General features: G+C 31.9%; 1 protein-coding gene and 1 long non-coding RNA gene across 2 annotated transcripts; both read left to right on the forward strand.

Moving 5' to 3' along the window:
• The first annotated feature begins 621 nt into the window (after positions 1 to 621).
• Positions 622 to 2,423, forward strand: LOC134276029 (uncharacterized). Its single transcript, XR_009993964.1, has 4 exons — positions 622 to 679; positions 910 to 1,030; positions 1,666 to 1,736; positions 2,196 to 2,423. It is a non-coding gene; the product is annotated as an uncharacterized LOC134276029 (long non-coding RNA).
• Positions 2,424 to 4,968: 2,545 nt separating this feature from the next.
• On the forward strand, positions 4,969 to 15,222 carry LOC134276031 (caspase-3-like). The gene is made up of 7 exons (XM_062758321.1): positions 4,969 to 5,403; positions 5,644 to 5,742; positions 5,832 to 5,906; positions 13,706 to 13,899; positions 14,147 to 14,234; positions 14,332 to 14,493; positions 14,938 to 15,222. Exons 1-7 carry the CDS (start codon positions 5,046 to 5,048, stop codon positions 15,168 to 15,170), a joined length of 1,209 nt encoding a protein of 402 aa, XP_062614305.1. The 5' UTR covers positions 4,969 to 5,045; the 3' UTR covers positions 15,171 to 15,222.
• Positions 15,223 to 16,279: the final 1,057 nt, after the last annotated feature.

Genomic DNA, 16,279 nt, shown 5'->3' on the forward strand with positions numbered 1-16,279 from the left:
AATGTTAGTAAAATTTTACTCATGTAAAGTTTTACTTTGTTTATCCCCCCCCCTTTCCCTTCTAAAAAAAAACTTTTACAATTTTTTTTCTGTAATAATGCATTTATCAGACAAAATTGATAAAGAATGAATTCATTTTCTTTTCATTTTAAATCTTTTGGTCTTGGCTTACTTCTTGAATAAAATTAAAATAATTCCGTATTTTTCTCCGGGCCGCTTTTGTCTTTTTTCGGATGAAAATGTACGTCATTTTTGACGTCACTGCTGCAGCAGACGTGCTGGGTGTATTGGAACTTAGGTAAGTGATCTCCAAACAATTTTTTAGAGACTTTTAATTCATATTGTTTAAATATCATTTCATTATAGTTACAGGTGCGTATGAACTTTCTATATACATGTAATACTCTTATCATTGTGACTTAAATTGTCATGCATTTCGTAAACCTATAACGATAGCGATCTGTAAGTAATTTTGGTGAAAAATGTTTCTGATTGAATGTAAGCACGGGCACTGGAAGTTAATCTAAATATATAGTATGTGTATGTATAAAAAAAAGACCCTTCTTTTTTTTTTTATACATACACATACTATATATTTATATTAACTTCCAGTGCCCGTGAATGTAAGCGGTTACATGTTAGGCTAAAGGCATTACTATTTTTCATAATTTGTATACAGGTAAGTAATTTTGGATAAATTTGTTTCTGAATGAACGTAAACATTACATGTTAGGCTATTTTTTAGAGGCATTATTGGTTTCCCTTTTGTTACGAACTGATATGAAAGTGAAAGTAGAAACCTTGAAACCATTGTGACTGTCAGTTGGTGTTTATGTATGTTGAGACGGCTGTCTGACAAGTCGATTCTTTCATCAACTTAATAACAAGTGTTTGTTTTATGGCCCATAGATGCATGCAGTAACTTGAGTTCAGTGTCACATTGCTGCGTCTAAAAAGCCCAAAGCTGATAAGACTGGCGATTGATCCTAAAGCTGATTTGACAGAAGATTGCATCTTCACAATATTAAAGGTAAAAATAAATACTTGCAATAAAAAATCAAAGTAAACAATCTGTAATGACTCCTTCATGACAAAATATTTCTTTATAATTTCTTTTTGTTCCTTTATAATTCTACATTATATTGTTTGCACGACTTCATAAATAATAAGTCCAACTCAATACTACAATAATTTTATTCTATATTATAAAACAGTTTTAATCCAGTGCACTTTTAAAATATGGAAAGTATGAATAGAATTTGCTGGCTTTAAAAGCTATGAAATTGATACATGTACTGTAAATGACTTCAGGGGGAGGGGGGGGTATTAAATTTTTGAATTTCAGTTAAAAATTAATAATAACAGTGACTGTATCCAACTTTCAAGGTACAAGTACATGTGCATATGTGTTGATTGTTGAAAGTACATCAGCTAGCTAATCCATTGGATATTTACATCTATTATGTACTGGTATTCATTACCTGACATTTATTATTTTTTTCCAACACTAGAGAACATAGTTTCTGGTAAAATGTAAGATATTAATTAAGACTATCAAGAACCTACAAACATGTACTCTCTCTTTTTTGTAGTTGTAGTTTTGTAGTTTAATTAAGTTTTAGTTATGCTTAGAAGATATCTACTGCGTGAATATTTGTTTTACAGGTTCAATATACAGTCAGCGTCTCATAAGAATAAATCCCAAGATCCAAGACTTGCTTAAAAGCTTAATTAAGGTAACTACACACTGTTAAATAAACTTTATTATATTCTTCCCAACAACGTTTGGGATATCCTGGAATCACACTGTCTGCTTTTCTGCCTGTCTACTTCTCTGTAGTATTTTTTGTCCAAAAATAAAATATTTGTGTCAGAATCTTCTTAATTTTTGGCAATATGAATTAGTAATACTGTTTGAATATTCCAAATTTAATTGTCAAAATAAAAAAAAAATAAAAATTGCTTTTTATGACTTTATTATGAAGCATATCTTCCAACAGTGTAATTGTCTTGCATATTACATCATAGGATTCCACAAAACACCTAGTATAGCATATATAACATTAGTTTTATCTCTTATCATATCTCTGTTGGTGAATTGGACATACATTTTTTTTGCTGAACTTTAATATTACTTGTAGAATTGATTTTGTAATTTAAGAATTGTTTTATTTTTACTTTTGAAATTTTTGTAGAGACCATTCTGTGCCACAAAGAAATTGTTCAGGAAAGGGAGAAATGGTGGATTTGCATTTTGGGTACAGTTCAAAGAGAGTTCAAGATGGTCAAGCTCATGGAAGATCAGAGGGAGGACAACTGAAGAAAACTGAAAGATACAGAAGGAAAAAGAACAAGAAAATATATGAAATAATTATGAAATTAGGAGGATGTACACAATCTTGTCTGCATTTGACCTGTAAAGATTTAATTCCCATTCTTATCTGTATGCTGTAATATCAAATAACTTGATTTTTCATAAATTAACAATAGAGAATACATGACAAATGTTATATGTGATATTTCAATTTTGCGTTGGACACTTTCATGTCAAATAATATAAATTATAAAAAAGTACATGGACTAATTGTGTTATTCATTTGTACATGTATGCATGTTTAACTATTTAATCATTTTGTGGAAATCTTATAATTGTACTCAACTTAGAATATGTAAAATATATGTATCAACAAATGCTACTGACTTGTTTGTATACTTTCCTGTTCTGAAAGTACACTGAAAAATAAGTTATTTCTCTTGATGAAAATAATTTATCAAAAAAAGTTGTGTAAGCATTTTAAGATATTAATTTTCAAATATTTAACCCATGAAGATAGATCATTGGAATGTAATGGATTTTCATCTAAAGCAGAAATATCTGATTTTTAAATGTGTACAAGAATGTGTTTTTCCTTGTGATAAATATTGAAAGAGAACACATGTAACTATTTCATATGATTTACATATGCTGCCCTTTTCATACGATTCACATATGTGGACAGACATGAAAAAAAGTATAAAAATGATAATAAGTACAACAGTAATATTATACACGTATGATTCACATATAAAGTATAACATATATAAAACACATGTTTAACACATGTTTCATATGTATAAATATACAATGTGTTTATTTTTACACATGTTAAACACATGTGAAACATATGTTTAACATGTGTAAAAATAAACACCCTATACATGTGTGCTCCTTTTATGTGTTTTACATGTGTAAAAAATATATGTTAAACACATGTTTAACATATGTTCAACACATGTGGACATTTTTCCTGTGTACATAGATCATGCTCCTGCGTATCAAATCAAATGGAAGATACACACTGTAATCCAGTTTGTAGGTGATGAAGGTACGTATATTGCTGTATATATAACATGTATTAACTAGGGAAGTTAACGATTGAAAAGTTTAAGACATCATGTTTATCAAAAAAACTTGTTTATTACATTGCTATTAATGGATTTTTAAAGAAAATATCCAAATATGAAGACTCTGTGATAAGAAGAACATATAAGTATACTTCAAATGTAATTAATTTAGTAATTTAGTATAGAAAAGGAAATTTAATACTCGTATAGTCTAAATTAAAACCGAGACCACAGTACACGATCGTTAATTTTATTATCGACGACTTCGAAATTGATGAAAATTATTACGTGCATGCTGCAATGCTAGTTATCGCTGTAGAATTTTGCACAAAAATTGGTATTTACAAAATCGCATCAATAGATATTTGACTTTTAAACTTTTTATATAACGATTTCTCAAGAAAAGTCAGAGAGAAAAGTGACTTGATATGAGACACAACTGTTTCATCAATTAAATGGAGTTGACAATTTTCCGTATCCTTCTGTTAAATCTTAACGAAAATAAGATTTATATTTTTAACTCAATGTACAACTCTAAAACTCTCAATTTATCTATAGATGTTTTTATCGAATATTTTTCTGTAGCAAGAATGACATGTAACATTTTTGACAAAAAGCACACGGCGGGTGTGATTTGTTGAGAATGGATGCTTACTCCTCTATGGAACCTGAACCCGCCTCTGGTATTTTCAGAAGTGTGTCTTTACTTTTCTTACGATGTTTATATTACTGTTTCAGTTATGTATGATTACTCATTTACTCTGTTTTATCTTCATAATCAACAGTCTCGTTTAAAGACATCATTTTGCAAGTTCTATGGTCTTTATAAAGGCCTTGTCAGCAATACAATATATCAATAAGTCAATTGCTGACTGATGTATTTCATATTATTTGTTTAGGCCATTATTTACACTGAATACTCTTTTCGTTATTTCCCGATCATATGACGGGAGCATATGGCGAGTCTGACTGATCAACATGGAATTGTCACTCCTCCAAGGCATCTGATCGCACCTCTGATGGTCTGAAGGTCTGTTGTTGCTTTGCTTCTGATCTTTATTGTTTGAGTGGAATTATTAATAAGGTGTCGCGAACATTTAGTGATCTACAGTATTTAAGTTCTTCATTCTGTCCCTTACATAATTAGCGAATGAATATAAGAATTGTATTTTCACAGTGTTGTATAAATTAATGCAATATTTCACAACATAAACTGTTCAAAACTCAAAACCTTGTGAACCAAATAACTCTAATAAATACATTCTACAGTAAAGTTAAACATGAAAGAACCTAAAAAATTGTGCATGTGTGAAGGGGTATATGTTAATAGTTATGTACGTTTGAAACTTGAAATAAATCACATAAATCACAAGGAAACATTTTTTATTACTCACGCAAATAGCATTACGGATACTTTTATTTGTTAGTTAGTAGGGACTTTTTTAAATCATGGTATAAAATGTTATAGAACATAAGAATTTTATTGTAAGTTTTAAAGATTGTCAGATTTGAATCATTAAATTTTAAACCCCGATTTTAACACCTCTTGGCGCCCCCATTCGTTTATTGACATGACCCACTTATCATGCATACAGGAAGTTTAAAAAGCAGACAAAACAACTGATTTAAAAATGCAGCTTTAATTAACATACTGAAACAAAATGGCAGCTGACAAGATTCCATCGGAAGCAAGAGATCTCCATAACAAACTAATCACCGATCTTCATGATTTCATTAACTCTCAGGTAGATTCTCACGATTTCGAAAAGGTAAAACATCGCTTAAAGTTGAAATTACCTCCCTACGCAATAATGAACTGCAACAATGTGCTGGACATCGTGGAGAAATTACAGAAAAAAGGGCTCGTGAAGCCAGGGCATTATGATGATTTCATCAAACTCATTGAATGTATAGACGTTACTTGGGTTGATGTTATCAAAGAAAAAGCAGAGGAGATAAAAAATATAATCGCCGAGGCCAACAGACCCCAGGTAGCTGAGTCGTCAGAGAAAAATGAAAGTAAATACATTATAATAATACAAACAATCTAAACAGGGCTCATGCAATTCATTTACTGCAAGAATTTATTGTATTTTAGACCTATTTAACGACACTCAGGGAATGAAAAATCAAACTGAAAATAAATAAGTACATATTATTAAGTATTCGTTTCTTCAAAGGATTTTATCATTTTTGAGATAGATTTCTTCGTAATCATGAAGTTTTTACTTGAAATGTTCAATAAATTAATGATTTTAGAGCTGGATAGTAAAAAACGAAAGTTGGAAGAGAATGACCAAGAACCTCAGATTGAAAGTACGGATGGACCAACACAGAAAAAGGGAGCACATTTATCAAGTATGTAGACTTTAAATCTCATAATAAAAGGTGTGAAATGTGAAAAAATGATCTATATTACTGGTTTTATTTCTTAATTGGACATGTAGAAAAAAGAAGATATACGAAAGGAGAAAATCAAAAGGGGCTTGCTCTGATTCTTCATTACACGAAAGGCAGAGAGGGTAAGAAGAAAGATTTTTTATATTCAGAATTATTTTTAAGCCTAAACAAAATAATCGACTTGGAAAAGGAGAAAGAGATATTAAATACATTGTTGATATAGCGAAAGTGATTAATAATGGCATAACGAAAACATCAACAGAAAAGAGACTGTGTTTAGTACTGACACACAAAAAGACAGAGGGGAGAGGAAGACATAGATTGAAAATAACAGAGAAATGCCAAAGTAGAAATAGAGAAATTATTTGATAATACACAGAAATGACAGAGTATAAATAGAAACATTATTTGATAATACACAGAAATGACAGAGTAGAAATAGAGACATTATTTGATACACAGAAATGACAGAGTAGAAATAGAGACATCATTTGATAATACACAGACGTGACATAATAACAATAATAAAAAGAAACTGGAATTAAAAAAGACACAGAGAAAAAGGGCAGAGTGTAATAGAGATTAGAAATGACAGAGAGAATTACACAGTGGAAATACATGTAAAATAACAAACACAGACATGATGAAGAAATTAAACATTTATTAAGCAAGAGGCCCATGGGCCACATCGCTCACCTGAGCACTGTGGCTAGGAAAAAGGAGAATTGGTTTAAACTTGAAAAGCTTAAATCCAAAAGTAGTCCCAAGACCAATCATGGCTTTGCTATTCTTGAGAAGAAGATTTTTAAAGAATTTTCCTATACATTTCTATGTAAAACTTTGGTCGGCCATTTTGGCCCCGCCCTACCCCTGGGGGCCATGATTTGAACAAACTTGAATCTACACTACCTGAGGATGCTTCCATATAAATATGATCAATTATGGCATTGCTATTCTTGAGAAGAAGATGTTTAAAGAATTTTCCTATACATTTCTATGTAAAACTATGGTCGGCTATTTTGGCCCTGCCCTACCCCTGGGGGTCATGATTTGAACAAACTTGAATCTACACTACCTGAGGATGCTTCCATATAAATATGATCAATTATGGCTTTGCTATTCTTGAGAAGAAGATTTTTAAAGAATTTTCCTATACATTTCTATGTAAAACTTTGGTCGGCCATTTTGGCCCCGCCCTACCCCTGGGGGCCATGATTTGAACAAACCTTAAATCTACACTACCTGAGGATTCTTCCATATAAATGTGATCAATTATGGCTTTGTTATTCTTGAGAAGATTTTTAAAGAATTTTCCTTTACATTTCTATGTAAAACTTTGGTCGGCCATTTTGGCCCCGCCCTACCCCTTGGGGTCATGATTTGAACAAACTTGAATCTACACTACCTGAGGAAGCTTCCATATAAATATGATCAATTATGGCTTTGCCATTCTTGAGAAGAAGATTTTTAAAGAATTTTCCTATATATTTCTATGTAAAACTTTAGTTGGCCATTTTGACCCCGCCCTACCCCTTGGGGGTCATGATTTGAACAAACTTAAATCTACACTACCTGAGGATGCTTCCACATAAATATGATCAATTATGGCTTTGCTATTCTTGAGAAGAAGATTTTTAAAGAATTTTCCTATATATTTCTATGTAAAACTTTGGTCGGCTATTTTGGCCCCGCCCTTCCCCTGGGGGTCATGATTTGAACAAACTTGAATCTACACTACCTGAGGATGCTTCCATATAAATATGATCAATTATGGCTTTGCTATTGAGGAGAATATTTTTAAAGAATTTTCCTATACATTCTATGTAAAACTTTGGTCAGCCATTTTGGCCCCGCCCTACCCCTGGGGGTCATGATTTGAACAAACTTGAATCTACACTACCTGAGGATGCTTCCAAATAAATATGATCAATTATGGCTTTGCTATTCTTGAGAAGATTTTTACAGAATTTAGCTATATATTTCTATGTAAAACGTTGGTCGGCCATTTTGGCCCCGCCCTACCCCCGGGGGTCATGATTTGAACAAACTTGAATCTACACTACCTGAGGATGCTTCCATATAAATATGATCAATTATGGCTCTGATCTTCTTGAGAAGAAGATTTTTAAAGAATTTTCCTTTATATTTCTATGTAAAACTTTGGTCGGCCATTTTGGCCCCGCCCTACCCCCGGGGGTCATGATTTGAACAAACTTAAATCTACATTACCTGAAAATGTTTCCCCATAAGTTTCATCTTTCCTGGCACAGTGGTTCTTGAGAAGAAGATTTTTAAAACATGCCACCAAATTTTCATTAATTCCCAATTATCTCCACTTGGATGAGGGCGTGGCCCTTCATTTGAACAAACTTGAATCCCCTTTACCCAAGGATACTTTGTTGCAAGTTTGGTTGAAATTGGCCCAGCGGTTCTTGAGAAGAAGTCGAAAATGTGAAAAGTTTACAGACAGACGGACAGACAGACAGACGGACAGACGGACGCCGGACAAAATGTGATCAGAAAAGCTCACTTGAGCCTTCGGCTTAGGTGAGCTAAAAATGACACAATAAAAGATAAAGAAATGGAGATAGTGAACAATACTGAAACGGAGAAAACATAGCATATAAAAAGATAATTGATAATAATTTCTACAATGCCTTTTGTCTGGGTCATTATTTATCACCGTCTCTATTTCTACAAATTCTTTCTCTGTGTCATAATTAATAATTTCCTCTTTTTCTACAAATTCTTTCTCTCTGTGAGAAATAAATTGCAGCAATAAAGGCACTTATAAATGATGACATAGAGAAGACATTGCAGAAATAGAGGCACTGATAAATACTGAAACAAAAAATACATCATAGAAATAGAGGCACTGATAAATACTGAAACAAAGAATACATCATAGAAATAGAGGCACTGATAAATACTGAAACAAAGAATACATCATAGAAATAGAGGCACTGATAAATACTGAAACAAATAATACATCATAGAAATAGAGGCACTGATAAATAATGATACAGAGAAAGAATGATTGTAGAAATAGAGGCACTGATAAATACTGAAACAAAGAATACATCATAGAAATAGAGGCACTGATTAATACTGAAACAAAGAATACATCATAGAAATAGAGGCACTGATAAATACTGAAACAAAGAATACATCATAGAAATAGAGGCACTGATAAATACTGAAACAAAGAATACATCATAGAAATAGAGGCACTGATTAATACTGAAACAAAGAATACATCATAGAAATAGAGGCACTGATAAATACTGATACAGAGAAAGAATGATTGTAGAAATAGAGGCACTGATAAATACTGAAACAAAGAATACATCATAGAAATAGAGGCACTGATTAATACTGAAACAAAGAATACATCATAGAAATAGAGGCACTGATAAATACTGAAACAAAGAATACATCATAGAAATAGAGGCACTGATAAATAATGATACAAGGAATACATCATAGAAATAGAGGCACTGATAAATACTGAAACAAAGAATACATCATAGAAATAGAGGCACTGATAAATAATGATACAGAGAAAGAATGATTGTAGAAATAGAGGCACTGATAAATACTGAAACAAAGAATACATCATAGAAATAGAGGCACTGATTAATACTGATACAGAGAAAGAATGATTGTAGAAATAGAGGCACTGATAAATACTGAAACAAAGAATACATCATAGAAATAGAGGCACTGATTAATAATGATACAGAGAAAGAATGATTGTAGAAATAGAGGCACTGATAAATACTGAAACAAAGAATACATCATAGAAATAGAGGCACTGATAAATAATGATACAGAGAAAGAATGATTGTAGAAATAGAGGCACTGATTAATACTGAAACAAAGAATACATCATAGAAATAGAGGCACTGATTAATACTGAAACAAAGAATACATCATAGAAATAGAGGCACTGATAAATACTGAAACAAAGAATACATCATAGAAATAGAGGCACTGATAAATACTGAAACAAAGAATACATCATAGAAATAGAGGCACTGATAAATAATGATACAAAGAATACATCATAGAAATAGAGGCACTGATTAATACTGAAACAAAGAATACATCATAGAAATAGAGGCACTGATTAATACTGAAACAAAAAATACATCATAGAAATAGAGGTACTGATTAATACTGAAACAAAGAATACATCATAGAAATAGAGGCACTGATAAATACTGAAACAAAGAATACATCATAGAAATAGAGGCACTGATAAATAATGATACAAAGAATACATCATAGAAATAGAGGCACTGATAAATACTGAAACAAAGAATACATCATAGAAATAGAGGCACTGATAAATAATGATACAGAGAAAGAATGATTGTAGAAATAGAGGCACTGATAAATACTGAAACAAAGAATACATCATAGAAATAGAGGCACTGATAAATACTGAAACAAATAATACATCATAGAAATAGAGGCACTGATTAATACTGAAACAAAAAATACATCATAGAAATAGAGGCAGTGATAAATAATGATACAGAGAAAGAATGATTGTAGAAATAGAGGCACTGATAAATACTGAAACAAAGAATACATCATAGAAATAGAGGCACTGATAAATAATGAAACAAATAATACATCATAGAAATAGAGGCACTGATAAATAATGATACAGAGAAAGAATGATTGTAGAAATAGAGGCACTGATAAATACTGAAACAAAGAATACATCATAGAAATAGAGGCACTGATAAATAATGATACAAAGAATACATCATAGAAATAGAGGCACTGATTAATACTGAAACAAAGAATACATCATAGAAATAGAGGCACTGATAAATACTGAAACAAAGAATACATCATATAAATAGAGTCTCTGATAAATACTTTAACAAAGAATACATCATAGAAATAGAGGCACTGATAAATAATGATACAAAGAATACATCATAGAAATAGAGGCACTGATAAATACTGAAACAAAGAATACATCATAGAAATAGAGGCAGTGATAAATACTGAAACAAAGAATACATCATAGAAATAGAGGCACTGATTAATACTGAAACAAAAAATACATCATAGAAATAGAGGCACTGATAAATACTGATACAGAGAAAGAATGATTGTAGAAATAGAGGCACTGATAAATACTGAAACAAAGAATACATCATAGAAATAGAGGCACTGATAAATACTGAAACAAAGAATACATCATAGAAATAGAGGCACTGATAAATAATGATACAAAGAATACATCATAGAAATAGAGGCACTGATTAATACTGAAACAAAGAATACATCATAGAAATAGAGGCACTGATAAATAATGATACAAAGAATACATCATAGAAATAGAGGCACTGATAAATACTGAAACAAAGAATACATCATAGAAATAGAGGCACTGATAAATAATGATACAAAGAATACATCATAGAAATAGAGGCACTGATAAATACTGAAACAAAAAATACATCATAGAAATAGAGGCACTGATAAATACTGATACAGAGAAAGAATGATTGTAGAAATAGAGGCACTGATAAATACTGAAACAAAGAATACATCATAGAAATAGAGGCACTGATAAATACTGAAACAAATAATACATCATAGAAATAGAGGCACTGATTAATACTGAAACAAAAAATACATCATAGAAATAGAGGCACTGATAAATACTGATACAGAGAAAGAATGATTGTAGAAATAGAGGCACTGATAAATACTGAAACAAAGAATACATCATAGAAATAGAGGCACTGATAAATAATGATACAGAGAAAGAATGATTGTAGAAATAGAGGCACTGATAAATACTGAAACAAAGAATACATCATAGAAATAGAGGCACTGATAAATAATGATACAAAGAATACATCATAGAAATAGAGGCACTGATTAATACTGAAACAAAGAATACATCATAGAAATAGAGGCACTGATTAATACTGAAACAAAGAATACATCATAGAAATAGAGGCACTGATTAATACTGAAACAAAAAATACATCATAGAAATAGAGGCACTGATAAATACTGATACAGAGAAAGAATGATTGTAGAAATAGAGGCACTGATAAATACTGAAACAAAGAATACATCATAGAAATAGAGGCACTGATAAATACTGAAACAAAGAATACATCATAGAAATAGAGGCACTGATTAATACTGAAACAAAAAATACATCATAGAAATAGAGGCACTGATAAATACTGATACAGAGAAAGAATGATTGTAGAAATAGAGGCACTGATAAATACTGAAACAAAGAATACATCATAGAAATAGAGGCACTGATAAATACTGAAACAAATAATACATCATAGAAATAGAGGCACTGATTAATACTGAAACAAAAAATACATCATAGAAATAGAGGCACTGATAAATACTGAAACAAAGAATACATCATAGAAATAGAGGCACTGATAAATACTGAAACAAAGAATACATCATAGAAATAGAGGCACTGATAAATACTGAAACAAAGAATACATCATAGAAATAGAGGCACTGATAAATAATGATACAGAGAAACAATGATTGAACAAGTAGAGGCACTGAATAAATACTGAAACAAAGAATACATCATAGAAATAGAGGCACTGATAAATACTGAAACAAAGAATACATCATAGAAATAGAGGCACTGATTAATACTGAAACAAAAAATACATCATAGAAATAGAGGCAGTGATAAATAATGATACAGAGAAAGAATGATTGTAGAAATAGAGGCACTGATAAATAATGATACAAAGAATACATCATAGAAATAGAGGCACTGATTAATACTGATACAGAGAAAGAATGATTGTAGAAATAGAGGCACTGATAAATACTGAAACAAAGAATACATCATAGAAATAGAGGCACTGATAAATACTGAAACAAATAATACATCATAGAAATAGAGGCACTGATTAATACTGAAACAAAAAATACATCATAGAAATAGAGGCAGTGATAAATAATGATACAGAGAAAGAATGATTGTAGAAATAGAGGTACTGATAAATGCTGAAACAAAGAAGACATTATAGAAATAGAGGCAATGATCAATAATGATACAGAGAAGGCATTGTAGAAATATAAAGGTACTGATCAATGATGACACAGAGAATGCATACTAGTATAATAAGGATATGGAGATAACAAACAGTATTCAATCTCAAAGTCCATTAAACAATACAAAATAGGAGCAGAGCAAACACGGACCTCCGAAACATCAGAGGCGGGATCAGGTGCCAGGGAGGAGTGAGAATCCCCTGCCGACCGGTCACACCCGCCGCGTGCTCCTTGTCATGATCAGGAAATAACGGAAAAATCCATCTTCAATTCAGTGTATAAATAATGGACTAACAATTGGTATGAAAAACGTCAGTCAGCATTTGACTCAATGATAAATTGTATTTGCTGACAAGGTCATTGTATCGACCATAGACCTTATGAAATGATGACTTTAAACGAGATTGCTGATATTCTTGTTTCGTCATCTTGCTTGTCAATAATTTACCTCGTTTTTGAAATTGTTCATAAGTAGAGCATGCTCTTGCGTATCGACTCAACTGAGATATATATACTACGTATGCAGGTGATGAAGGTATATTGCTGCATAAGTAAGGGAAGTTGACGATAGAAAAGTTAGAGGCATCACGTTTATCATTTAGCTTGGCTGTTAGATTACCATTAGTGTCTTTTTCAAGTAAAATATCCAAGTATGAAACAGAAGTGTCGGACTGTGTAGTATCTTTTATCTCAAGCTCACCAGGATATATCAGCATTGAGAGGAAAATTAACAGCATATGATCAAGCAGTTAATACATTTAACCTACAACCTGGGTTATTCAATGTTTTTCCTTTGACTATTAATATTGCTCTTTGATATTAATTTTCTTTTATCTAGGCACAGAAGCTGATTTAAGAAACATTCAGAACTTTTTTGAGAAGACATTAAACTTTGAATGTCATGTAGAACATGACACAACAAAACAAGATTTAATGGAGTTCCTGGAAGAAACAGCGGGACTATTCAACAACAGACGTAAAGCAGCCGACTATTATTGTCTTCTAGTCTTCATAATGAGTCACGGAAACGAGGTAAAGTATGCAAAAAAAATTTCTGATAACCTTGTAAATTAAAAATACGGAGTCAAATGCATAACTTTTATTCACTGAAATTTACTGTTTGAAAACTCCATCTCCTTCATTCATCATGTTCATTGAACGTAAAAGTTTTTTGTAATCTCTAGTTTCTTATCAATAAAATTCTTTTTCTTGAGATATGATGAATTAATTCTACACAGAGTCAAAGGCTACAGGACTGAGTTATTGATGTCTTTTGCAGGAGGGAATTTTTACACATGACGAGCAAACCATATCTCTTGACGAAATTGTAGCTTATTTCAAAAACGACAAATTAAAATATTTTGCAGGTAAACTTTTTTTTATTTCAGAGAAGAAAAGACAGCGCTTTATTTGAGTATGAAAGCAACATGCTATGTACTACATTCATTAATCTGACTTTTGTAGGGAAACCTAAGTGTTTCTTTGTACAGGCCTGTCGCGGGAAATCTCCTCAGGGTACGGTGGATTTGTCTGATGATAAGGAGGAAGTTATGATAGATCAAGTGGTAGGAAAGGTCTCGATACCAACAGATGCTGATCTCCTGATGGCTTACGCTACCACACCAGGTGCATGTATATAGTAAAAGAGTTCTATACCTTACTTAAAACGGAGCTGTTTCTCTTGACAATGCTTGCCAAATTTTCGCAAGGTGAGACAAGATTTTCAAGAATTCGAATAAACTCGACGAATGGACCAAAAATAAAACTAAAAAAAAAAAAACAAATAATAAAGATAAAATGTTTTTGAGCAAAAGATCTTGTACAAAGATGTAAAGAAAACGTGCGAACAAAACCTAATTTACAGTAAATTCATAATGCTCAGTTAAGTATAGAATTATTTGCAAAGAGTTAAATCATGCATTGCACATTATATTTTCTGCCATATTTCATTGTTATTTTTTATAGGTATATCAATTACAAAAATAAATATTTAGATAAGATAAACAATTTTTTGCAAAACTTTTATTAGAATTTTTAAACAAGTTAAAAAATAATCAACCGTTCCTTCAGGCTATTATGCTTGGCGGAGGCCACATCTAGGTTCCTGGTTTTTCCACAACGTGATACAGATTTTTAAGGACAACTATCTGGAGGAACATTTGGAAGACATGCTAATTGACGTGAAGGAGGCCCTGGCGTACGACCCTCAGTGGCAGACCAATGCCGGCCACAAGCAAATGCCGTGTACGTGGTCCACGCTGACCAAACGGTTCTATCTGGCACCGGGTCAGAGTCCCGAATAACAACAGTACTCCAAAGCAATTGCCATAAAAACAATGATGTGTATTGGACTAGTTAGTGTGTGCATTTTTAAAGTGAACTGAAATAAATTTTAACATACAATACTGAAACTGTTTCAAATTTTATTTGAATTTTTCTATAAGCAACTATCTTTTCAGCTAACTCGAGCTGAAAGCTCAGGTGAGCTTTTCTGATCACCCGTTGTCCGTCGTCCGTCTGTCTAGCTGCCTGTCTCCGTCTGAAAACTTTTCACATTTTCAACTGCTTCTCAAGAACCACTTAGCCAATTTTAACAAAACTTGGTACAAAGTATCCTTGGGTAAAGGGATATTTACCTTCTTAAAATAAAGGGCCAAGTTTCGTTCTAAGGGGAGATAATCAAGAAAATACAACACAATGGGGTTGGGTAATTAAAAAAAAATCTTCTCAAGAACCACTGGGCAAGAAAAACTGAAACTTATATGGAAGCATCCTTGGGTAGTGTAGATTCTCAGTTGTAACAATCATGACTTTCGGGGGTAGGGCGGGGCTACAAAAGGAATCAATTTTTGTTTTACATCAAAGTATATGGGGGAAAACTTTACAAATCTTCTTCTCGGGAACAAATGTACTAAAAAAGCTGAAACTTATGTGGAAGCATCCTGGGGTTGTGTAGATTCTAAATTGTTTGAATCATGGTCAATTAAGATTGTCAAGGTCAAGATAGGTAGAAAGGGGGGAAATCTGTTAAATGACAGAATGGCAAAAGTTACTCAGGTGAGCGATGTGGCCCATGTTCCTCTTGTTTAGGTAATGGTTCATGGTTGGTAGGACATAATAATTCACCGGAAGCATTAATTAGATTTAAACATGTAAAAAGAATTATTTTTTATATTTAAAAAGTCAAATTTTCTAAAAGCCTTGTTCCAAAATAAGATAAAAATAATAAGCAATATAAAGTAAAATTTCATTTTTGAAAAAAATATACAGGATTCATAACTCTGTTATTGTGAAGACGAATTCATTATTCACAAATTCATCAAATGGCTCATAATCGAGAAAAGCAAATGTTGTATTTAGATTACCTCCCCTTTATCAGTGTCTATTCTGTCGCAGTGTCTTTCTATAATGT

Source organism: Saccostrea cucullata, unplaced genomic scaffold, assembly GCF_032062105.1.
Source record: "Saccostrea cucullata isolate Sc308-1 unplaced genomic scaffold, CSIRO_AGI_Scuc_v1 ctg20216, whole genome shotgun sequence".
Classification (NCBI taxonomy): Eukaryota; Metazoa; Mollusca; class Bivalvia; order Ostreida; family Ostreidae; genus Saccostrea; species Saccostrea cuccullata.

Excerpts from the sequence above, each read along its gene's own strand:
- LOC134276031 (XM_062758321.1), top strand. The coding sequence starts at position 5,046 with ATGGCAGCTGACAAGATTCCATCGGAAGCAAGAGATCTCCATAACAAA. Across the intron at positions 5,907-13,705 it reads TTACACGAAAGGCAGAGAGG|GCACAGAAGCTGATTTAAGA; the intron begins GTAAGAAGAAAG and ends TCTTTTATCTAG. Across the intron at positions 14,235-14,331 it reads CAAATTAAAATATTTTGCAG|GGAAACCTAAGTGTTTCTTT; the intron begins GTAAACTTTTTT and ends TGACTTTTGTAG.